We start from the raw sequence: 25615 nt of genomic DNA, 5'->3' as shown, positions 1-25615 counted from the left end.
TAAAAATGTACCGCAAATACACAGGAACAACAGAATGTGAGCAAGTGTTGTTCTGAGTGCTGTATAAATGCGTCACTGCACCAAAATTTTACGAGAGGGCTATTTCACGGTAAAATATAGCGCAAAATGACAGATTTGCATTTCAGGTAAATTATGTGTAATTTTACCTTAAATAAGCAAAATAGCAAATTATGTGAATTGTGCACACGCCTAATAACACTTAGTAAGAATTAGCTATTTGTATAGTTCCATTATTATTTGTTGTGCTGTTCAGTGTGTATCCAGGACAGCCCAAAGAAGACAATCCATCCAGGCTAAACCATTATTTGCAGCAACACTACCTCTAGCAATGTCATGTGATAGGGTACTATATCATATTGTAAGCAGCCTGGAAGTTCAATTGTGAATGATCTATCGGAAAGAGGCTTCCGCGCAGACCATGCTGACAAAGAAGTCCAAGTCCAACTACCCTAATATCCTTAGAAACCGGGCAGTTCTAAGGTTTAAGGAGGGCATAACACCAAAAGCACTCCCATCAGAGCTGTATTCCTAAGGGATTACGCTCGGAATGTAAAAACTGCATTTTTAAGCATTAATCCATTTTATGGCTTAATTTCTTGTAACTGCAGTTGGTAGTTTTTGGCACTTTTCCTAATATTTTATTTTAGCTTTTTTCAAGAACAAACATATGGTATCTTGCCAGTTTTGAGAGCAGTCATACTGTTTTGCATCTTCATAGCTTCAATTACACAAATTTCCTGCCCTTCTGCCACCTAGTGAAAAAGAGGAGGTTAAAACAAAAGCGTTCCTTGACACAACATTGTACTTGCTTGAGTGATTCAATAAAATATTTTCCATTTTTGGAGACTGGAAATGGGATATATACAGGTTCGAGGCATGTGGGCTGCTGAATTCATATCTGTGCATAGATCGCCGCCTAGTGTTGGGTCCGGATGATTGCACATTGTTGTCCTGGAAGAGTCTTCGAAGTATCACTAGATAGGTGGCTCCTCCCCTGGACTACAGTGCGCATGGGCATTGACTCCATCCTCAGATTATTTTTTTCCGCCATTGGGTTCGGATGTCTTTAATTCCCTCTTGTCGGAATCGATAGAAAACTTTCTTGAGACCAAAAGGTCTTTAGTCTATACGTTGGTGTTGTCTTGCGTTCGGCATTACTTCTTCTAGCTCGGTTCCGAGCCGGATTCTCTACTCCCGTGTGCTCTCGGCGCAGAAGGCCCAGTCGACGCTCCAGACCTATCGACCGTCCATCATGGAACGAAGTCCATTCAAGAGATGTCCCGTCTGCAACTCGAAGTATCCCCACATCGACGTCCACCCGGTGTGCAACAAGTGTCTGTCACCGGACCACGATGAGGACAAGTGCATGCCTTGTTCGCGCTTCAGGTCCAAGAAGACGCTTAAGCTTCGACGAGCTGCGCGCCAGGAGGCCCAGCAATCTGCTCCGGCGCCTGTGGACATCTTCGATGCAGGGGAGGTCGAGGACGAATCTATCCAGGACATTTCTGTCGGACGTCGAAGAGGACTATGACGCAGATGCTGAGATGTTCGAGGGCGAAGAAGTCGTCGACGAGGTAGGAGACGACGACGGGGTCCTCGGGGCCATGGAGGATAGCTCGGATGAGGAGCCTCCTCGAACTGACTCTGGGGCCGTGCCGATTTATAAGGCCCAGGTCGAGGGATTGCCTTCGGGCCTTACCCAAGATCTCCATATGGGTTCCACGGCCCCGCCTTTGGGCCCGGCCATGGACATTGTTGCCGAGCCACTCCCTGGCAAACCGAAAGTGAAACCTACGGTCTCGACGCCAGACACTGCGCAGGTGCCAGCCTCGAAACCGAAAGTGCGCATAGCTTTGGTCGGCTACAAGGCCTCGCAGGTTTCGGCGCCGAAGAAGCCGAAGGTGGCTGTCGAGCCAAAGGCTCAAGTCAAGGGCGTCGAGACGAAGTCTGCCGCGCCGAAGACTAAAGTGAAGGTGGTCGACACGGGCGCGTCGGCGCCGAAGATGATCGACACAGGCAAAAGTATCGGCGACCCGAAGAAGGCTGTCGGCGAGCCGAAGAAGACTCTCAGTGACCCAAAGAATCGACTCGATGACCCGAAGGTCCTCACAACCCCGCGTCCGCAGGACAAGGCCAAGGGCGCTGCGCCCCGAGGGTCGACTCCAAAAGTGGCCTCGAAGGATTCCATCGAACGGCGCGCCCATCCGCCGCGTTCACCAAGAAGGTGACGGACTCCCTGCAGCGCATCCGTGAGGGCACTGCGTCGGCCGATCCGAAGGATCCTCCGCCTGCAAAACCTGTGGAGGAACCACTTAAGGCGTCCACGCCGATCCACTTCACGTTGCCGCCTAAGACGGCGCCGAAGGCTTTCCCTCCTAAGGCAGTGGCCGGCGTGCCCGAAAAGGTCTCCTCGGCGCCGAAAGCGTCATCGGGGGTCCACGGCCCGCGACCTCGACAACCTTCGGGGGATGAGCGTCAGGAACACTTCATCGACGCCGAAACGGGCAGGCTTTCCCTCCTGAAGCGGAAAATCACCCCAGAACCCCAACTGGAGTCTTACAAGATCCCTCTCAAGAAAAAGAAGGACTCTGCTTGCTCTCCCATCTTGGTGGAGCCAATTTCCCCACAGACTCATGATGTGTCGCCCACTTACTCAGATGTGCATGCTGGTGAGGGAGATGATGAGGATCAATACAGTTATCCAGTCTATACAGACCCTGAGGATACCAATGAACCCTAGGCAGCTGGTGGTGACCCTGGGGATCCTCAATCAGGACAAGACCCTCAACTTTTTTCTGCTAAAACATCCCCTACGGAGGACTCTACAGCTTTCAATGCCCTCATTGAGCAGGCAGCTAACAATCACAACGTCCAGCTACATGCTGACCCTGTGGATGTAGATTTCCTGTTTGACACCTTCTCGGTATCAGAAAAGACTGTAAAAACTCTGCCTATGCTGAAGGGTGTTTTAAAGCATGCTGCTGAGATCTTTAAAGAACCTACCAGGGCAAGGGTGATAAACCCTAGGATTGACAAGAAGTACAAGTCGGCGCCCACTGATCCTACCTACATCAAAGGACAGTTGCCTCTGGACTCCCTGGTCGCCTCGAATGCCCGGAAGAGGGCTAATTCTCAGACTACGGGTGATGCTGCTCCCCCAGACAAAGAATCCAAGGTCTTTGAGGCTTCGGGGAAGAGGGTAGCAGCACAGGCAGCCAACATCTGGCGCATTTCTAACACGCAGGCGCTTCTGGCGCGCTATGACAGGGCACACTACGATACACTGGAGACCCTGTTGCAACACCTGCCTGATCAATACAAGGAAGGGGCGGAGATGCTGATTCAGGAAGGGAAGGTGATCTCTAACGCTTCAATTAAGTGTGCTCTGGACGCAGCTGATACCGCTGCCAGGGCTATAAACACTAGTGTTATGCTTCGGCGACATGCCTGGCTGAGAATCTCTGGATTTAAGCCAGAAATACAAACCACCATCCTGAACCAAACGGTTAACCCAGATCACCTGTTTGGCCCAGAGGTCGACACCACCCTAGAAAAGATAAAAAAGGACACTGAGACTGCAAAATCCATGGGTGCCTTACAGTCCCAGCAGTTTCGGGGTGGGTCCTTTCGTCGCTCCAGCATCAGAGGCGTTTCCAGGGGCCAGCTCTCCCAGTCCACGCAATACTACAAGGGCAACACTCAGACCACTTACACCAGCAAAAGTCGAGGTGGATATCGTGGCAACAGCGCCAAGGGCAAAGGACGTGGAAACAACTCCAGATCCTCTGCCACCTACAAACAGTGACGCCTTGTCACTGCCCCCCGACCACACAACACCGGTCGGGGGGAGACTCCAGCAGTTCCTGCCCGTCTGGAAGTCCATCACCACGGACAGGTGGGCCAGATCACTTATCCAATACGGTTATTGTCTGGAGTTAACATCCACTCCACCCAACATGCCCCCAAGACACTGTCCTATGTCGGACGAGCACTTGCACTTATTTCAGCAGGAGGTCACCGTCATGCTGCAAAAAGGAGCAATAGAGCTCGTGCCACTGCAGGAAAGAGGCACAGGGGTATACTCCCTGTACTTCTTAATACCAAAAAAGGACGGGTCCCTCAGGCCCATCCTGGACCTCAGGCCACTCAACTACTACATCCTGTCGGAGCACTTCCATATGCTGACCCTGCAGCAAGGACTCCCGTTGCTCAGGCAGGGGGATTTTCTCGCAACTTTAGACCTAAAGGATGCGTACTTTCACATTCCACTGCACCCTTCACACAGGAAATACCTCAGGTTCACCATCCAAAACCAGCACTACCAGTTCAAGGTTTTGCCTTTCGGTGTCACCACGGCACCCAGGGTGTTCACAAAGTGCCTGGCTACAGTGGCGGCGCATCTCAGGAGACGAAACATCCACGTCTACCCTTATCTGGACGACTGGATCATCCAAGCGTAGTCAGCCCAGCAGTGTCCCACACCATTCACCTCCTGCACGATCTGGGATTCTCACTGAATTACCCAAAATCCCACCTCCAGCCCGCCCACGTACGGCAGTTCTGGGTACGACCATAAACACTCTGGCGACCACAGCACAGCCGAATTCAGTGAGGGTCAGCAGCATTCAATCGCTGATACAGAAATTCAGACCTCAACACTCGCTTCCAGCAAGAGTGTTCATGCAGCTGATAGGCATGATGGCCTCCTGCATTTCCATAGTCCCGCACGCGAGACTACATATGCATCCGCTTCAGGAGTGCTTAGCACGTCAGTGGACTCAGGCTCACGGGCAGTTGAAAGACCTAGTGTTGGTGAGCGGTCGGGCATACAACTCTCTGCATTGGTGGAATCCACGAAACCTTTGCAAGGGCTGACCGTTCCAAGAGCCTGTGCCACAGATCATCCTGACAACGGACGCCTCTCTCCAGGGATGGGGAGCTCATGTACTCCATTACACGGTGCAGGGACTATGGACGCAACAGCAACGGAAGATGCACATCAATGTTCTCGAACTGATGGCGATCTTCATGGCACTCAAAGCCTTCAAAGTACATCTGTGCAACAAGGTTGTGTTGATCTGGACGGACAACATGACAGCCATGTACTACATTCAGAAGCAGAGAGGAACACACTCTCCGCAGCTGTCTCATCTGGCTCAGAGCATGTGGAAGTGGGCCATTCAGAGGAACATCTTCCTCATGGCAGAACACCTCCCGGGCAAGGACAATCAGATGGCGGACCTGCTCAGCAGGCACAGCCACCAAATGCACGAGTGGGAGATACATCCATCAGTACTCCAACCGTACTTCCAAAGGTGGGGTCATCCAGAGATAGACCTGTTCGCCATAAGGGAGAACGCAAAATGCCAAAGCTTCGCCGCCAGGTTCCCACAGTCGCAGGGCAATGCGATATGGATGAACTGGTCAGGCAAATTTGCGTAAGCTTTTCCCCCAGCACCTCTGATACCGCTGGTGGCACGCAAGCTCAGGCAGCACTCGATGACTCTCATCCTGGTTGCTCCAACGTGGGCTCGCCAACCATGGTACACCACGTTTCTAGAACTGTCCGTGGTACCGCATCAGAGGCTACGTCTCACACCCAGCCTTCTGACGCAGAGCCATGGCGACATTCAGCATCCAGATCCGCAACCGCTCAACCTGGCGATCGGGCTCCTGAAGTCTTAGAGTTTGGCTACCTGTACTTACCTTCCGACTGTATGGACATCATTCGGGAGGCAAGGAAGCCCACCACCAGAGCATGCTATGCGGCGAAATGGAAGCGGTTTGTCATTTATTGTGCAGACCACAACATTAACCCGCTAGATGCTTCTATTCAGAATATCATCTGTTACCTTTTCCATCTGTACAAGTGTAATCTGGCCTATGCTTCCATTCGCATACATCTATCTGCGATGGCCGCTTATCTCCAGAATAGGCAGCACCTCTCACTCTTCAGGGTGCCTGCCATTAAGGCTTTTCTGGAAGGACTCAAACAAGTCATTCCTCCGCGAACTCCACCAGCTCCGGAGTGGAACCTCAATGTGGTCCTCACCCGGCTGATGGGTCCTCCCTTTGAACCACTGCATTCCTGCGAGATTCAGTTCTTGACGTGGAAAGTGGCTTTCCTCATAGCGATTACATCTCTACGGCGAGTTAGTGAACTGCAAGCCCTAACTATCCAAGAGCCATTTATTCAAATTCATTCTAACAGGGTGGTGCTTCGCACTAACCCTAAATTTCTTCCCAAGGTTGTGTCTCAATTCCATATCAACCAGACTATTGAATTGCCTGTTTTCTTCCAAAATCCTGAGTCATTGGCGGGGAGAATGCTTCACACCCTTGACGTCAAAAGGGCCCTGATGTATTACAACGATAGGACCAAGGATTTTAGGAAGACTAAACAACTTTTTGTCGCCTTTGCACCACACCACAAAGGTAACCCTATTTCCAAGGCTGGTATTGCTAGGTGGATCGTTAAATGTATCCAGATCTGCTATCTGAAAGCCAAACGTACTCTCACCATTCCACCAAGGTCCCACTCCACCAGAAAGTTGGGGGCCTCTATGGCATTCCTTGGAAACATTCCTTTGGAAGACATATGTAGAGCAGCCACATGGTCTACCACACACACATTTACAAAGCATTATTGTGTTGATGTGCACTCCAAACAGCAGGCAGCTGTAGGACAGGCTGTTCTCAAAACACTTTTCCAAACTGCTGCAGCTGGCACGGGCGGCCGCCGTTAATGGAGGGACTGCTATGTATTCTATGCACAGATATGAATTCAGCAGCCCACATGCCTCGAACCGAATATGCTACTTACCAGTATGCATCTGTTCTTGGCATATAGGGCTGCTGACATTCATATCGCCCGCCCTCCTCCCCGGCGCCCGTAGCAGCTGCAGAATTCACACGTACTTCTAGCATGGTCACCATTCACTTAGTTTCACTCCATCTTGGCCACAATGGCTAAAAACAATCTGAGGATGGAGTCGATGCCCATGCGCACTGTAGTCCGGGGGAGGAGCCACCTATCTCGTGATACTTTGAAGACTCTTCCAGGACAACAATGTGCAATCATCCGGACCCAACACTAGGCGGCGATCTATGCACAGATATGAATGTCAGCAGCCCTACATGCCAAGAACAGATGCATACTGGTAAGTAGCATATTCGTTTAATTGACAACTGTTTAACAATCTAGCAGTTATCTAGTAAGAGGTTTTCAACATGATTCGAAGATGCAGCAAGAACACATGTAAGTATAATAACAAAAATGATAATAATGATCACCTATAAACCACAGTCTGAAGCATCAAAGTGCAAGACATAACACGTTATATTATGACAGCATTATTAGTTTTCACCTAGAATTGCTCTCTCTACTCACAAAACATCAGTAATCAGGAAAAGGCTACAGCTAAAGGAAATGCTGTGGATTCTTTTACCTAGGAGTTTTCACTTTTTTAGTTACCTGGGGCAAACATCCACCTTACGCCTCAAAGATTCTCCTAGGTAGAGAACTTTGCTTGGACCTCTGCAGTAATCATAAAGAAATATGTTTGCCATGAAATCATAGGTGAGTGGGCAAGTTTCCAGTGGGTCACAGGTAAAGTCTAGAGAGAATTTTTGAGGCATTGCAGTTCACCCGTACGAAGAGAGTCAGAAAACAAGCCCGGAATCACAAACCTCAAAGAAACAAGCATTGGCATAGCCAATAGGTCTAGCTTTTGGGATCTTATAAGTATTTAGTTAAGCAGCACAATATCCTTGGTGCAACAACATCAACTGTTGCTTGGTTAAACACGTATAAGGTCCCAAAGGCGAGACCTGTTGGCTATGCCAATGCTTGTTTCTCCTTTCTTCCTCTGCCATTTTTCTGGGCTTTTTGCTCTTTTGGTCTCTTTCTTTAGCGTCCTGAGGTGCTGAAAGAGAGGGAGGGTATGCGGACAACTCTTGGCACAAGGTCAAGGTGCCTGTTTTGGGGGAGGGATAACCTTGTCAGGTGTGAGTGGGACGGCAGACCACTCACTACGGCTTCTGGGATGGGTGAAGTTCGGGGGGTTTCAGCTGGGAGGTTTGGTGGTAGTATGGGGGAATTGGGAGCAAGGGGGTAAAAAGAGATCCAACTTTACAATATATTGTCATGCCTATTCTCATGATGAGATTGATGAATTAACTTTATAATTGTTATTGATTGGAAGCACCACTGCTGTGCTGAGTGCTTTATCAACCAGCAAAGCGTCTGGGGGCCTGCTCCACACGCTCGAGGGTTAACTCAACTTAAATGTTCAATCTATATTGTGACTCTAAATATTGAAGTAATATATTGCATTACAGATAAGATAAGTTAAGATAAGATGAATAACACTCTTAATGTGTTTTCCCTGAATGTTAATGGTCTTAATGAAAAGAAATTGTGGCCATTGAAACCTGGATTAAAACAGAAAGTCCATCTGTGGTTTTAATCTAAGAGACTCGTATACCGGAGAGAAAATTAGCAATATTTTCCATGTTCAGATCCTGGCCAGCATATCGTGGTTTTTCTTCCTCTCAGGCTGCGTGCGCATTGAGGCACTGCAATCTTTTTGGGCAAACAATTTAAGCCGACGTGGTAAATTTCGAGAATGATGAAAATGGAAGGTGGTGCTGGGTGACCTGTAGGCTGGGCTTAAGGTGTCTCACATTTGTCAGTATTTATGCCCCTGTTGAAGATGACGCCCAGCCATATGTAGAATTATTCCAATCTTTAATACAGATTCCCGGGGAAGAAATTATAGGGGAAGATAATAATTTCCTACAAAATCCTAGGATTGATTCCTCAGTTAAAACTAAAAGGCAATTAAAACTAAGAACCTTTAAAGGTATTCAAAATTATAGTAAGAGCCTGGGGTTAATTGATCCCAGGAGGGAAACTTTCCCTACTAAAATTCTGTATACCAATTTTCGGGTAGATTTTGCACCTCTTCTTGTATAGATTTCTTACTTGTATCTAAAACCTTGACTCTTTTTAATCAACGATTCTTACCAAATGGATTCTTAGACTACGCAATGATTGATCTTGTGGTCACGTTAGGAGAATCTTAGCACAACGTAGGCACTGGGTTCTTAACAAACACTTCTGACTCTTAAAACTGCATTCCTGGTTGCCATCACCTCTGCCAGGAGAGTGAGTGAGCTCCAGGCTCTATCTTCTAAACCTCCTTTCCTCTCTGTCCATCCGGACAAGGTTGCTCTTAGGACTCGTCCTTCTTTCCTGCCCAAGGTGGTCACAGCCTTTCACATCGGGCTGTCCATCACCTTGCCCACCTTCTTTCCGCCTCCGCATCCCTCGAAAGAGGAAGAGAGGCTTCACCGTCTGGACCCAAGACGTGCGCGCTCCTTCTATCTAGATCGCACACGCCAGTTCCGGGTGGACGATCAGCTCTTTGTTGGTTACGTGGGCGCTAAGAAGGGAAGGGTGGTGCACAAGGGGACCATCTCATGGTGGGTCGTCTTGTGCTTCAAGGTTTGCTACTCTTTGGCGAAAAAGGAGCCTCCTGTTGGGCTGTGAGCCCATTCCACTCGGGCCTCAGCGGCTACTACTGCCCTGGGTCGGGGAGTCCCTTTGCAGGACATCTGTTAGGCAGCTACGTGGGTCTCGTTGCACACGTTTGCTCAGCACTACTGTCTGGACAGCCAAGTCTGGAGAGATGGCTTTTTCGGCCGGTCCATTCTCCTGGACTTTCTGGTGTGATCTTGGTTCGCAGACCCACCACCGTGGTTGGTATTGCTGGGGTATCTATTCTAAGGTAAGGAATCTAACACTAACCTGTTTCTTTCAGATGCACAAGATACTTGCCTTCTGTAACGATATATCTGTAAGAGACAGTAATTAGTGTTAGATTCCTTACCGCCCCACCCATCCTCCCTGTTCTGCGAACCGATATCTAGGGTTAAGGACATCCCTTTCTGGGCCCTAGTTTCATGGCACCAGTGTCGGTTTCTGTCATAGCTCTGCGTTCCTGGTGCTGAAAGCTATGTACAGAACTGACGTCAGTGCGCATGGACGGCGTCTAAGTACTCCGACGTCATTCCGGCGATCACGATGCAGAGCCGCAGACGATGCCTACCGACACGCAGGGGTACTGCTGACGAAAACTTTCCGGATCCAGTCTGACGCCTGGGGATATTCTAAGGTAAGGAATCTAACACTAACTACTGTTTCTTACAGATATATCGTTATCGAAGGTAAGTAACTTGTGCATTGAGAAGCCCCTTGCCTTCTAATCAAAGATATCTTGATCAGGCTAAACTGGTGTTAAGTGAGGCATATTATTTAAAATTTAAAACCTTAAACCGCACCTATTTGCAAAAGGAATATGAGGAAAGCCATTTTACTGGGAGGTACCATGCATGGCAGGTACGGGAACAAGCTCAAGTAATTGGATAAATGCATTGAATTGTCCTGTTACCGGCATGCGGAGCAAAGACCCGGTCGGCATTGGTTAAATTATGCTAGAACATTATAGATGTGTTTACTGACAAAAACAATTGATTAATAGTGAGTCCCTTGAGACGTTCCTTCGGGGACAGAATATTCCAGTATTGTCTGAGATTGAGAGGGTAAATATTAGGCGCCCCTTTTCTAAAGAAGAACTGGCTGAGGTTATTAGGAACCTTCCAAATGGCAAAGCCTGTGGACCGGATGGTCTACCAGCAGAATTTTTTTAAGCTTTCTCTGGGGATCTACTTGAGTATTTTTTATTGGTTGCCAATACAATGCTAGAGGACGGCCCAATACCAGAGTCACTCTACAAACGGAACATGGTGAGCTTTTTGAAAATGGGCAAGGACAGTGAGGACTCCAACTCATATCATTCAATCACACTATTAAATTTGGATTATATAGCTATCACAAAATGCCTAGCCTACAGATTCAAAGCTATAGCGCGAAATGTGATCTCCACTGATCCAAATGGTTTTATTGCAGGGAGACTGCTAGAGACAAATGCACACTATTTAGCTGAAACATTAGATTACTTTGAGACTAAGAATATACCGGCCCTGGTACTCCTGCTGGATGGCGAGAAGGCATTTGAACTTGTGGTCTGGGAGACGTTATTTTGTACCTTGCCCAGATTCGACATACCCTCCCAGATCACAGGGTTGATACAAAGAATGTACCACAATGCAGTAGCCAACATTATTGTCAATCGAGGGACCAGACAAGCATGCCCGTTGTCCCCCAATTCAAGACAATGCCGATATTCGTCCCCCTTTGCCATCTATGGGGAAATTATAATTATATGCAGATGATATTCTGTTAATTCTCGATTGTGATAAGGGAGTTCAGGCAAAACTTTTTGAGATTTTTACACATTCTGAGAGTCTTGGCATGTGTATAATTAATAAAATGAAAATAGAAATTATATAATGTGTATGTAAGCCAGGCGTGTTATATATAGATATTGCCCCATGCGTGAATTCTCATCCAAAAATATATTTAGGAATTTCGTTTCCGCCATCGATTGCGGACTTAGATGATTACATTTTTTCTCTGTTGCTTTTAAAAGTGCATGATTTATTATCACGCTGGATCTCTCTTCCATTAACCATTATGGGGAGGGTTTCTCTGATTAAGATGTCTGTACTCCAGCTATTCAATTTCTTGTTTTCAGCTATTCCGTGTGTTTTACCTACATCTTCTTTTTAAAAGGTTGAGTCCATGTTTACGTCCTTCATTTGGTAGAATATAAAAAACTCGAATTGCACTAAGCATTTTATATGAGGATCTGGAAAAAGGTGGGCTAGCGCTCCCTAATCTCAGAGATTATTATTATGCATACTTTGCTGGGATTAGGAAAGACTCTGACTTGTAATGGAAAGGTGGCTCAATATTTCAGAAGTCCACGATTTAATCCAAAACGATTGCTGTATAAAACTCTCAGTAATTTGGATCTGGTGCAAATAAACGAGAGTAAAAATACTGTGCTCGCACTGTTTGAATGTCAGGCTCAAGATCTCCACTAGCCTGAAGCGGGTTCACTTCCACAGAAACGAAAAGAAGTTCCCCACACTCCCTAAAAACAAAGCCCCAATGAGTCAAGAATAACTCTCAAACAAGATTGCTATCTCTGGGGGGATAAGGGGAAGAGTAAGAACCACAGACCATTCCACTCTTCTCCTCCCGTAGGTAAAGCGGGTCACACCCGCAGATGAGGCAGGAAACGAGGTAAACCGAAAGGGAACCAGAATTCTATTGGGTTTCTATTACTCAGTTGAACAAGCCAAGATTAGAACCGTTAAAGTGCATGTCTTGCATCCATTTGTATATCTCCCGGGACCTTGAAGGATATCGTAGAGTTAAGTTCACTCTAGATGAAGAGCCGATAAATACGTCTTTACCAGCACGTTATGTTCAATAAAAAGATCTAGGGTGAAAATATTTTGGCTGTAGTCACTTTTCTGAGGTTAACAAATATAATAATTGTCCAGGGGAGAGTTAAGCTGAAGTGGGATTTCATAGATCGTCTAAGTAAACCACTCTAAAAATAGACTGGGCAGCCTTGGGGACGTTTAGAAAAACAGGAGGCACAGACAGGAATCTAACACCAAGGACTGGTTAGGTTAAACAGCCAATGTAATCTACGGCGCAAAGAGTTACCGGTTCGCGATTGTGACGTGTAGGAGTGGACTCAGTAAAGAATCAGGACTTTTTATCAAAGGAAAAATCTCCATTGGGGTCCCGCGGAAGGGACGACTGAGAGGTAGCAAAAACAAGTAACACAATAGGATTCTGGCAAAATAAACACATGCGGCTTCTGGGTAAAAGAAGCACGTTTAAGGCTGTTCGGCAAATACGCTGTCAGTTGCAAGTCAGAGGCTGGAAACACTGTTGCAGAGTCTTGCGTCCGCAACTGGAAACAAACGAACAATGCGAGGCATCTGAGAAAGGAGGCGTGGATACTGGTAAGGAACAGTGAGCCAAGGAAGGGCTTGTTCCGATGATGCCGGGTTTAAACACTTGAGGGAGTGAGGGTAAATACTGTACTTAGTAACTAGGAGCACACTAAGGGTATCTCTCAAAATACAGACTTTTTCTATACAAGACATGCACCAGAGAATCTACATTCTGTTTGAAGTTACGGAACACGTGGCCTGATTCTGACATTGAAGTAGATGTAGATAGGAGACCCGGTGGTGGGAAAAGATTTTGGCCTCGATCAGAGGTCCGAAACTTACTTTGAAAGCAGTGACTAAATGGAATAACATGAAGGGTTGAAATTAACTGCTAGAATGTGGACTGAGGCTAATAAACTTAATTTTAGTGTGTACGGGGAGCCAATTGGCCCCGAATGCAATTTTTCAGCAAATTGCTTCCATACAAAACCCCACAGTTTCTGTCCCAGATTAACCCTAATCAACCCAGTTACTGTTTCCGTTGTTTAAATCAAGCGGCATCCAATTGGACACATATAGTCGCTCAGTCCCTCTTCAGTCCAGGGGTTCTGGAATTAAATATTCCGGTTTCTGGAAACAGAGTGCTCAATCAAACTTGCTCTTAATAGCTGGCTGAAAGTCTTGGGATATGATCCTTCTCACCACCCATCTGATAAATAGGTGAAATTAATCTATATTGCAATGGCCAAGTCTCTTTTGCTCCAAAGTGGCAATCGTGTCAGGTTACTACAATGTGTGGCTGTGTTTGGAAAATGAAGCAAGTTAGAAATAGTGAAAGGCTATATGCAATACGAAATGGGGGGGGATCAGGAAATTTGAAAAATTGTGGGAATGGAATTTAGCAAGCAGGAGCAAGAAAGAAGACAGCTGGGTAAAAAAACACAAAGAAAGAAAGATTATTGGAAGGAAGGTTAAGAAGAAGAAAGTATGGATGAATGAATGGTGGAAGAATGAGTATGTGGATGAATAAGTTGATGAAAGGATGAGTGAATGATAGGTGGATGGACAGGTGAAAGGATGGCAAAGGGAAGGAAGGGTGAGCAAATGGATAGGGGAGAGAGGTGAAAGGATGGCAGAGTAAATTGATGGATGGATTTGCGAGTGAATGGATATGTGGATCAATCTGGATCTGCTGTGAAAAAAGACAGCAGAGTAAATGGATGGATACCTAGTAGATGAAAGGGTGGCAGGGCAAAGGGATGGATGGATGAGTGTGAATGAAAGGATAGGTGGATTGACAGGCGAAAGGATGGCAGAGTAACTGGATCAATGGAAGGATGATGGATGGGTGATTGAATGGATATGTGGATGAACAGGTGAAAAGATGGCAGAGTAAAGGGATGGATATATAGTGGATGGACAAGTGAATGGGTGATTAAGTAAAGGGCTGGATGGATGAGTGGGAATGAATTAATGGGTAAGTGGATTGACAGGTGATAGGATGGCAGAGTAAAGGGATTGATGGATAGGTGAAGGACAGGTGAAAGGATGATAGAGTGAAGGGAAAGAGGAGTAGGTGAAAAGAGGAGTGAAGGGATGGCAGATTTGATGGGCGTATATGGATGGCAGAGTAGATGATGGATGGATGGCAGAGGGATTGATGGAATAGCAAAGTGGATGGATAGATGGCAGTGTTGATTGATGAATGGATGGCAGAGTGGATGGGTGGATGGATGGATGGAATTATGGGTGGATAGATGGCAAACTATGGATTGTTGAATTGCAGACTGGGTGAATGGATGGATCGCAGCATCGATGGATGGACATCAGACTGGATGGATGGATGGGAAATTGGTTGGATAGAATGGGGAAACGTTGAATGATGGATGACAGAATGTAAAGTTGAAATATTAGATATTAGCAGGTGGGTGTAAGGGCGAAAAAGTGAATGGATAGATGCTTGGATAAAAGAGACCAGGAAGCTCTTCTAGGGAGAGTTCGTCTCACTTGCTTTTCTTGTTTGATGTCATTAGCGCTTTAGTTCAAAGTGGGGGCTCTTTTAATTGTCTGGCTAATTCCTTTGCCAAAGTCCTCATTTAACCCATACGTGAAAGCATTGTTCACCAAATCCTGATCCCAACTTGCGGATCCTCCTACCTTTACCACCAGATGTCTTTGGTTTCTCTCTTGCCATTTTTGCTCTGCCATTAGGTTATTGTATCTATTTACAAATCCTGTTTAGTTCCTTCGGACAGGAGGCTCAATTCAACATAGTCTCATGGTGAATTTAGCTGCCTTCTAGCTACCTCCATATAAAACTCTCAGCAGCTGTGATGTTGCAGAGTCTCTTCCCTGTGTAACCGAGTAAGCAAAGCCTCTCTCCCCTCTGTGACCCGCACAGAATTGTCTTCTGACCTTGCCTTCACAATGGAGCATAAGCCTTCTTGATAGAAACTACCTTCCCCCTAAGCATGCCGATATGTACCTTCTGCTGACATTTTGGAGCCTGGCAGCCTATTTCCCTCATTGTTTCACTCCCAATCCTCGCCCTCTACACCACCTCTGCACCTTCATTTGACATTTCCAAGATCACACCCCTTCACCTTCCTTTGACATTGAAAAGACATTCTCCCTCAAGACCTTAAACTCTCACTATTGCATGTGTGTCACAAAGTGAGTCCTAAAATTTTTCAGCTATTTGCCATACTTCAACAACAATTGAACTCTAGTAGAGGGGCACAACAACTCTCATTTGTTCTTAAATATCCCTTCCACCAAAACCTTCACATTGGCTCGCTCGGATTCCCACAGTGCCTTCACTGCTCCCCCACTTTAAATGGCATCCAAGACCCCGGAGATAACTACACCAATCGAGCAGACATATTACACGCCCTGACAATATTGGGCAGTCTCTGTAGCCTCCACACCAACCTTCTGGCCCCTTGTTCTACCAAGCCTCACAGTTAAGCTAGGGTGATGTAGCTGCAATCCGAGGGCCAAACGTATATAGGAACCAACACTTTTTGCCTCCGTTGCCCCTTGCCCGGCATCACTGAATCAAAGCCCAGATATCACAATGAGTTCCACAGTCGCTTCCAGTATATACTCTTTTAAGCACACACGGTCCTGCTCTGCCTTTGGCCTGCATATATAGACAAACCCAATCCATTCATCTGTGTACCTCCAGTTTCCTTTTATAAGCACGTATGCAACCTGCTTGCTCACAAATGCCAAAAGCATGCCGTGGTTGCCTTGATAGCTTTTAACCCACTGAGCACCCACGATTTTGTACCACTGCCAAGCTGTGCACAGAGTCAGACACAGCTCAAAATTCTGAGAGGTCATGGGCCACCCCCAGGCCAACAAGATGACTAGCCGTCCTAACAAAGGCATCACAGAGGGACTACAGTTCAGGAAGGAACTGAAGACCTGGCTATTCATCTCTTGAGCCTTGGTGACATGCCGGTCTGCTTCTAGGGCAGGGACGCCTATGTGGGCCTCAACGCGCTTTATGAATCCTAAAATTGTTATTATTATCACTCACTGCTCAGCAGTAACTCCCACAGTGCAGATCCCCACGTGCTTTCACTGCAGTGCAGACAATATTGTGGGCTTTGATCTTTAACCTGGTGTGTGTGATCTAGAACCTTTGCCGTCTGCATTTTGGCAGCGTATCATAATGTAGATTTAGTGTGTAATTTATTAATTCTATGAACGCTTGCAGATTTGTGATATTTTTATTTGGATGCTGCCACTACAATGCATCCATTACCACAATGTACTGCTGTATCACATGTTTTTTCAACACAGTTGTTTACAACACATGAAAAATGTCTAGTATAAAGGTAGGTTTCACCTTTTTTTTTTTTTTTTTTAGTGTGTAGTGGTGAGGAGAGGCAACGAAAGTTACATCGCTTTTAGGGTCTAGGCTTGAGTAGAGGTAAAGGGAGGATAGACTTTTTTAGGGTTCAGGTGTGAGTATAGGAAAAGGGAGTACAGCTTCTCTTGGTGATGACTGGCAATAGCTTTTATTATGGTTGCTTATTGATTCTTTTGTTTAGTAATAGTATTATAAACTGTTTGACTGATAAGCAGACTTTCCACCGGTAGCATTGTGCCTTGGACATGTTCTCAATCTTAATTCTTACTAACATCTTGTGAAATACGTGCTGTCTGTTCATCCGATTTTTACTTAGTGTAACATTATAAAAAAGACCACATTAAAGCTTGAGTGGAAAATACAAGCAGTCAGTAGGTATGGGCAAGCAATAGATATGATTCCTATGCCCATGGGCTTGGCCATCAGAGAAAGATGAGGGATGTGCTCCCATGAGACAGCATGTGAAGGCTCTATGGAACTGGATTAATTTTCTCACAACAGCAGAAAACAGGGTAGGATTATGATAGACTGTTTTTAAGAGATGATGTGCATTTTATTTGCATTTTCCTTTTTCTATTTCAAGAGAAGTGAACCAAAAATATTTGTAGACCCCATATTTTGCGCTTCTTGACTGCTAAAAACCAAAATGGTGAGCCTACTTCAAGTAATTCTTCTACGTAATTCTTTGCAGTCCCAAGATTGATTTGTCCTGCAAAATAACCCATGGGTGGTTTAGTTGGCTCTCTACCTGATTCACCAAATAGGCTGAAAAGATTGTTGTCATCAGCCAACTTCAACCCTAGTTGTTGCATGTCCAAGGTTGATTTGCCCTGGAATTCAACCTGGGTAGGACATCCCATAAGTGAGCACGCCAGCTGCAGCAAGATGGAGGCACTTGTGTTTGCCAATGTTTCGCCTAGTGCCGCTACTGAGTCCTCTCAGTCCAAGATTCCCACCACACCTGGGCTAGACCTGGGGACTACCTAGCCACTGAACACCTGCTCACTCGTTACCCACAGTCATACAATGAGACTCCCTTTAACAATAAGGTAATGGAGAACAAAACCACACCCCTCTTTACAAGGGAACTAGTGCTGTACTCCTAACCCTATTGTTAAACCTGGCATAATTGGCGTGAGTCTCCCTTCCATTTTTGACGGATTGCCTCCTCTGTTTTGATATGTTTTTGCTGGATTTATGCTTTGGGCACGGTGCCACTGCTATTCAGTGCCACAGTGCAAGTGCTCCCCATGTTAAATTGATATACTGATTGGATTCCATGATTGGGTTATTTGATTTATCTGTCAGCCCCTAGTACAGTGCACCATGTGTGCCCAGGGTTTGTAAATCAAATGCTGCTGGTGGGCTTGCAGCACTGGTTGTGCCACCCACAGAAGCAGCTTGTAAAGTGTGTCTCAGGCCTGCCATTGCAAGGCCTGTGTGCAGTCTAGCATTGACACATCGACTTGGCCAAGTGCACCCACTTGCCTATCCCTAAACCTTCCCTTTGCTTCATATTAGACACCCCTATGGTAGGCCCAAGGGCAGGGTGCATTGTAAGTATTAAGGTAGGACATGCTCTGATGTGTGTAGCATGTTCTAATAGTGAATTACAGCCATTTTCGTTTTTCACTATTGAAGGCTGCCTGTTCTTATAGGTTAGAATGGGCAGTTAGATTACATTCTTATCCTAACTGACTCAGGTAACATGGCAGAAATTCGAATTTAGTATGCCTGAACTCAGAATAATAAAATACATCTTTTAGTAAAGTTTATTTTAATATTCTGTGTTTGCAAATACCACTTTTAGAAAGCAGGTATTTGCTTGCCTAACCATTTGAGCCTGCCTCTGCTGGGTTGTGTATTCCTTGTCTGGGTTTGTGAGTGACAGAGCTGGGGAATTCCAGGAGACAGGCTGGGATAGCCCAGTGGTGAATAGAGAGATTTACATCCAGATGGGAGGGAGGAGTGCACCTGGGACCAGAATAGGGCTGGGCCTTTCCTCTACAATGCTGGCTCCACCCCCTGTGGCCTGTCTGATGTCTCTGCCCTGCACTGTGAAAGGAGAGGAGGAATCATGTCAACAGAGGGCTCCAGAGCTTTATCTTCCCTCCCCTGTGCTGGCTCCACCTCCTGTGGGGCGTCTAATGTCTCTGCCCTGCTCAGTGAAAGGAAGAAGAGAGTCATGTAAACAAAGTGCTCAGGAACTGGCTTGGACTAGGCAAAGGCCTCTGCCTTCAGAGAACAAAGGATTTTGCGGTATAAATATTGGGACCCTGATCCCAAGAAAATTAAAGTTGTCTATAACTTTCCATAGGACTTTAGACCTTTATTTATGGGAACTGGGGATCTATTGCAAGATTTAAATCACAGAGGATCCGTTGAACCTGAGGTGTTCTGTGGTCCCTCTCCTGTGGTCGACACGTTTCTCGCATATGGTTAAGCTGTGTTTCTTCAGGATCTTTTGGGTGAAACCTACTATGCACCTATATACAATTAGTACCTAACCTTCAGTGATGTGACATAATTAGGAACAGGTGCCTTTGTCTTCTGCCGGCACAAACCACAAGTCATGTGGTGACAGGGGCCGCTATTTTGTAGTGTGTATCCTCTTGTTTTTATTTTATGTATTTAAAGAGTTTTATATAGCGTGAATGTGACCCTTGGGTATCAGAGCGCTTCACAGTTACAGGAGGTAGGTTAGAGATACATCTTGTATAGCAATAATAACATAAATATACACAGTGACATGAGGTAGGTTTGAGATACAGCTTGTATAGCAGTATTAACATATGTATATAATATTCCTGTACCTGTCTATCATCTCGGTTTCAAATGGCATTTTTGGAACTGATTAGTGTACAAGGTGTAACAGTATTCCTATACAAATAGTTCCAGTGTGTCTTTTTCCTTGCATTCTACATCACAACGAGTCCCGAGTAGTATAGTATCGTTAAAGATTATTCTCAGCCTAACTGGTGACTTTATCTTTACATACATTGTTGTTCTGTTTTGGAAACACCTATATCACGGTGCTAGTGATGAACAGTCTTGCCTACGGAAGGAACTTGCTCATTAGGAAGATCTTCGCTTCCCTCTTGAATGTTGCCATATTTGTTATTTTCCTAATGTTTGGTGGGAGTGAGTTCCAGATTCTGGGGGCTGCTCCGGAGAAAGCTCTGTCATACGTTTTCTTCTTCCGAAAAATGGGTCGTTTCAACAGCAGCTCCCTGGCACTCCTGGCAGGTCTGCTTCCCCCTGATAGCTCAATTTTCTGGGCTAAGTACCTTGGTGTTTTGTAGTGGATCGCTTTATGGGGAATACATGCCAGTTTAAGTTTAATTCTGGCTTCTTATGGGAACCAGTTTAACCCTTTCAGTTATGGGGAGATATGGATGAATTTCCTATACCCGGTGATGAGTCTTGCGGCCGCATTGAGACATGCTTTTAGTGGTGCTGTGGACATTTTTGATAGACCTGCTAAAGTTGTACATCCATATTCAATCCTTGAGATAACTAAAGACTGGATTGACAATAGAAATGAATGGTTTCACTTTTTTAATATAGTTCAAGTGAAATCGGGCACTTTTTGCCATTGATTTGATGTGGGCTTTCATGTCTAGGCTCTTATCCAGCGTGATTCCTAGCGATTTCGCTGAGTCAACTAGAATAGGGGTGCAGTTTAGTGCTGTGATCAGTTTGGTCCAGTCCTTCACTTCTGTGGGACTCTTCGGTGGTGAAATTAATAGGAATTCCATTTTTTGTGCACTTAGCTTCAGATGATTGCTAGTTAACCAGTGTAAAGATACTTTTAAGGCCTCATTCATTAACTTGATGTCTTCCAGCGACGCAATCTTTTGTAAGGGGTTCGACATACAGGTTGAAAAGTGATGGAGGTATTGTAGATCCTTGAGGGACTCCAATTGAATTCGGGCATGATGGGGATAGTGACTGGTTTACCAGGAATCTTTGTGTTCTATTCAAACCATTTCAGCACATTTCCAGATAGTCCCATCCTGTCATGAAGCCTGGCTAGTAATTTTTCATGATTTAGCATGTCAAATGCAGACGACAGGTCAAGAAGGACTAGTAGACATGTTTGATTGTGATCTAGGGCCTGTAGCGCATCTTCAACTACGTGTAGGATCGCTGTTTCCATACTGTGGCCTATTCTGAATCCTGATTGGCAGTCTTCCAGCAGCTTGACATTGGCGACGTGATGGCTTAGTTGATGTTGCACACAGTTCTCAATTAGTTTTGCAAGTAATAGAATATTGGTTACTGGGCGAAAGTTGTTTGGTTCTGCCGGGTCCGCTGTAGGTTTTTTGATGATGTGGATGACTTGACCTGTTTTAGACATTCTGGAAGGATCCCTTGAGCTAGTGAGGCATTTATTATTTTTGTCCATATTGAGACGACGATATGGCTGATTCTTTTTAGGCATTTAGAGGGCAGTGGGTCATTGTAGTGGTTATTGGGTTTGATATCCGAGGGCGTTTTGGCAATGGTATTCTGGTCATATAGCCTGAAGGTAGCCTATTGTGCCTTGTTTTTCGCCCTATCATGATCGATTGTCGTGGTAGCATTGTTCAGTGTGGGTGGTTGGCTGGGAAGGTTGTCGACTGCCACCCTGAGCTCTCTTTCTAGCGTGTTGGCCTTGTTGGTGAAGAATGTTGAGAATTTTTCACAGCTCAGTTGAGTTTTAGTAGTTTCTTGGGCTGATTTGGTCAACTTATTGTATTGTTGCTTTAAGATCTCGAATAGTTTCTGTTGTCTGTTTTTGGCGTTGTACAGTTCTGATCTAAAGGATTCCTTTTTGGAATTGAGGATCTTTTTGTTGTACTAGTTTCTGATTTTTCTGAGAGATTTCAGCTGGGGGGATGATGGGTGCTGTCTCCATTTTCTTTCTGCAAGTCTCAGTTTCCGCCTATCTTCATTCAGTGTCCCATTAAACCATGGTTTTTTATCCTTCTCTGTGACTCTTTTCAGTTTTAATAGCATGGTGGAGTTGACTATATTGGTCACTGATGTAGTGTAGTGATACGTTAGATCATTCACATCCAGCAAGTTGTTAGGCGGATTTAGGTCCTTCTCACATCTTTCTTCTAGTAGCTCAATATTAGGGTCGTTGGTGTCCCAAGTCCACTTTTTGAGTTTGATAGGCTGTGTGGTCTTGTTATTTTTCAAGGTGGGTATCAGGAAGGTTATGGCATGGTGATCCGACCAGTCGCACGGAACAATTGAGTGGATTGTAGTATCCTTGTTTCTCGAGATTATCCAGTCTAAAGTTGCCCCTTTCGAGTGTGTTGGCTGTATGCAGGCTTGGGTAAGGTTTAGCTCAGTTAAAAAGTCTTTAATGCGTTGACCTGTTTGTCATTATTGTCGTGCCAGTGTAAATTAAAATCGCCTAGGAATATGTTATTATAGTGAGTGTTCGAGTTAGCCTTGATGAACTCCATTAACTGGTCTATGAAAGTATGATATTTCCTGGAGGGTGGTAAAGCGCACACAGGTTGCACCTTTGATTGTCATGTCAATTTCCTGGCTAACGATGAGGGCAGCAGTGTCTGAGGCATGTTTTGCTGCGGACTGACAGTTGAGCAGTAGGCATATCAGTGGTTTCCCTGAGCTACTAGGGTTCAGCTCTTGCGAGTTGGCGGTTAGCTGGACTTGTGGTGGTAGTGCTTATGTTCCATAACAGTTGTACTGAACCGAATTCTGAAAGCAGCATGTTCCTTTTCATCCATCTCAATGATAAGTTTACTTAGGGCCAGAACCATTATTTTCTGACGGAGCGAGATGAGTGATGGGACTCTGCACATTGAATACGGCTGCCATTTTGTAGTGTAGATCCTATTGAATCAGTCACGCTCTGTTAGAGATGTGGATACTCGTAATAATGCACGTAATTTTTGACAGTCTAGTAAATAACGAGATTTTGGAATGTCAACCCAGTTCATGTGCTCAGAAAAGCAGCATGGCACGTTGATTTCATGTTCCTTTTGTCTGTGTACAATGGTATCTTGTCCTACATATGAGTAAGTGCTTACACCAATTTTAAATATCATTCAAAACGATAATTACTGAAGCGTGTTCTCATGCGTGATGTAGTTGTACAACAAGATTTTTAGTGGGCGACTATTTCTGCCTGCGTATGCTCACTGACAGTGACGCCATATGATGTAATGATTGGAAACTTAGACCCACTTCTATGGTATTAATTAAAAGATTATCAGGATTGAGTCGTATACAAGTAACATGTTTTCTATGTGTTATTCTATTTCTGCAGCTGACTCCATGGTATCTCCTCATTGAGTCCCACCCTAGATGTATCCAATTTAAACACCCATCGCTGTTCCTTGAGCAAGAGTCGTGACATGCTAGCATAGTTTCCAATACAATCCACGTCATATTATTAGAGTATGTTGGAATTCCAGGAAATGTGCCATACATGTTGTGGTTGGGCATCTACACACAATCACATTCATCATTTTGTATGGAATGCATGTGCTACTGGTAAAAGGACAGATGGAGGTGTCTCCCTTTTTATGTGACTAGTAGAAGGAGAGCAAGCATGATAGTGTATGAGCACAGTCCTCCATCACCATCTGCAAAGTCATAAATCACCATAAATGTATACACAATATATCTACAATTAACCCAACTTTAATGACATATTTTTTAATTGAATTTATTTATATGTCGTGATGATTTTGTTAATAACATTAGTTTGTCCCCCCCAGGGCATTGGGCAGTTTTGTTGCTTAATAAATAATTTCTATTTGTTTTCATTTTTAGGCTGATTTATCTCTGTACAATGAATTCAAATCTTGGAAAGAAGAGCCCAGTATGGACCGTCAGTGCTCCTTTCTTGGCAGAATATATCAGGAAGACATATGCCCATGCCTGGCCTTCTCTAAAAGTGAGGTAACGATATTTATTGGCCACATTTTGTGATATTTTTAATTGCCTTCATGCCTGTAAAAGTGTGAGACCATCATGTTCACAGATCCACTGATTAAGTGTTTTGTTCTTTCTTGGTGGTTCCTCAAGTGAGCTGGGGATGTCTTCCTAAACCCCCACTCCAGCCGCATCATATCCTTTGTTACCGGGGGAAACCTTGGTAGTGCTCTGCACTTAGTACATTGTAGACTGTGATGCCACCCAGCCCTAAACCTGCTGGGGTGCTACACAGCAATATGTCCAGGTCTAACCTCACCATATAAAGCACAAGGTTTAGATTCACTCGAACGTGCTTAAGGGGTCAGTACTTACAGAGCCATTGAACTCATCCGACAAGTCGTAGCACTGTGATCGGCCACCGCTGAATCCTATGCTAGATTTCTTTTGCCCTTGTCTGTCGTAGACCCAAGGCTTAAAATAAGGGCGGTATCTTCCCCAGTGTCCTCTGCAGTCTCTCAGAAGCAAGTTGTCCCAGTAATGGTTCTGTGTCACTTTGTTCAGTGTTCAAAGGAAATGATCCTGGAAAGGTTGATTGTGATGTACTGTGATTTATGTTGTCTTTTAGGTTTGGGATCAAGGTTTTGCAGCGTGAATCGTTCTGGATTCACTATGCTGTGCATTATTTCGCGGTCTAGTGGTTGGGTCCGGAATCGTAGTCTTTTCTTTCTTTCTTTCTTTTTTTTTTTTTTTTTGTAGCCCAGGTGGGAGTCGACGTCCCACCTTTTGGTGTACTTCCTGTGACGTCGGCGCGCTTCCTGCGGAAGCTCCCACCTTTGGGCGCCATCTTCAGATTCTTTTTTCCGCAGTTGGGTCTGGATCGTCACCGAGAGGCTCCAGAGTTTTTGGAGGAAAGAAGAAGAAAAAGGCAACATTTTCACAGAAAAGATTGGAGAAGATACCAAGGAACAAGATCACCAAGCCGGGCCCCCTGAGCGCAGGAATTGACAAAATACCCTTTAAATTCTGCCGTTACTGCCACCACAAACACGCGCAGAAGGACCAGCACCCGGTCTGCAACCTCTGGTTACCGGTCGACCACGAGAGCAAGGATTGCAACGCCTTCTCCGCCTTCACCCCGAAGACACTCCGGGTTAGAGAGAGACAGAGGAGAGCCAACTACACCATGCAAGGCAAGGGCCAACCTCCGTCTCTTCGGGACCTGGGCCTCTCCAGCGAGAAAGAAGACAACATCGCCGAGGGACCAGATGACACACGGTCGTAGAGACCGATAAGAATGCATCTAAAGAGGTAGGAGAGATGTCGACCCCAAAACCCTCGACAGACTCTCGAAAGCCCAATCAGGACTCTCCAAAAACAGAGTCTAAGTCCTCGAAGGGAGCACTGGCGCCGAAAACCTTGACGGGCGCAGCTGCTTTCAAGGACAGACAGCCCTGCAGATCCTTCGAAAAGGACTCCTAGGCGGCGAAGACTGGCGAAAAGCCAAGGCCGTCGAAGCACATCCCCGAAAAGGACCGCTCGACTTTGAAGGAGAAGGACTCGAAGGTCGCTTCGATGTCGACGACTAAGTCGAAGAGATTGGCCGAAACGCTAGACGCCGAGCATGCCGCCGAGATGGAGAGGAAAAAGAGAAGGTTCGGGCCGAAATGGAGAACATCCTGCAAAGGAAGAAAGAGTTCGACGAGAAAATGAAAAGGTTCACGATTCCGTCGAAACCACCGACAACGATTGTCGAAATAGAAGAGGAAGAGGAGTTTGACGCCTGAAGGGCCGCCGAAAACTCCCGAGCCCCGGGAACACCTTGAGGAAGAGGGCCTATACTATGAGGAAGAAGGCGACGATGACCAGCGAACGACTTTCGGCTCGGCATCCTCGATCACACAAGACCTGGAATGGCAGGACATAGACTCC

At 45.7% G+C, this 25615-nt stretch overlaps 1 protein-coding gene across 3 annotated transcripts in view; it reads left to right on the top strand.

Annotated features, from left to right (window-relative positions):
• The window catches only part of RAB3IP (RAB3A interacting protein), a 388930-nt gene that overhangs the window by 316153 nt on the left and 47162 nt on the right, over window positions 1-25615 (top strand). For all 3 annotated transcript variants that reach the window (XM_086921989.1, XM_086921972.1, XM_086921980.1), the window contains exon 7: window positions 23582-23710. In XM_086921989.1, coding sequence (XP_086778115.1) covers window positions 23582-23710 — 129 coding nt within the window. The remainder of the gene's footprint in view (window positions 1-23581; window positions 23711-25615) is intronic.

The sequence above is a fragment of the Lissotriton vulgaris genome, chromosome 1_1 (genome assembly GCF_964263255.1).
Source record: "Lissotriton vulgaris chromosome 1_1, aLisVul1.2, whole genome shotgun sequence".
Lineage (NCBI taxonomy): Eukaryota > Metazoa > Chordata > Amphibia > Caudata > Salamandridae > Lissotriton > Lissotriton vulgaris.
The sequence above is the reverse complement of the archived record's forward strand: the minus strand, read 5'-3'. Positions and strand labels throughout refer to the sequence as shown.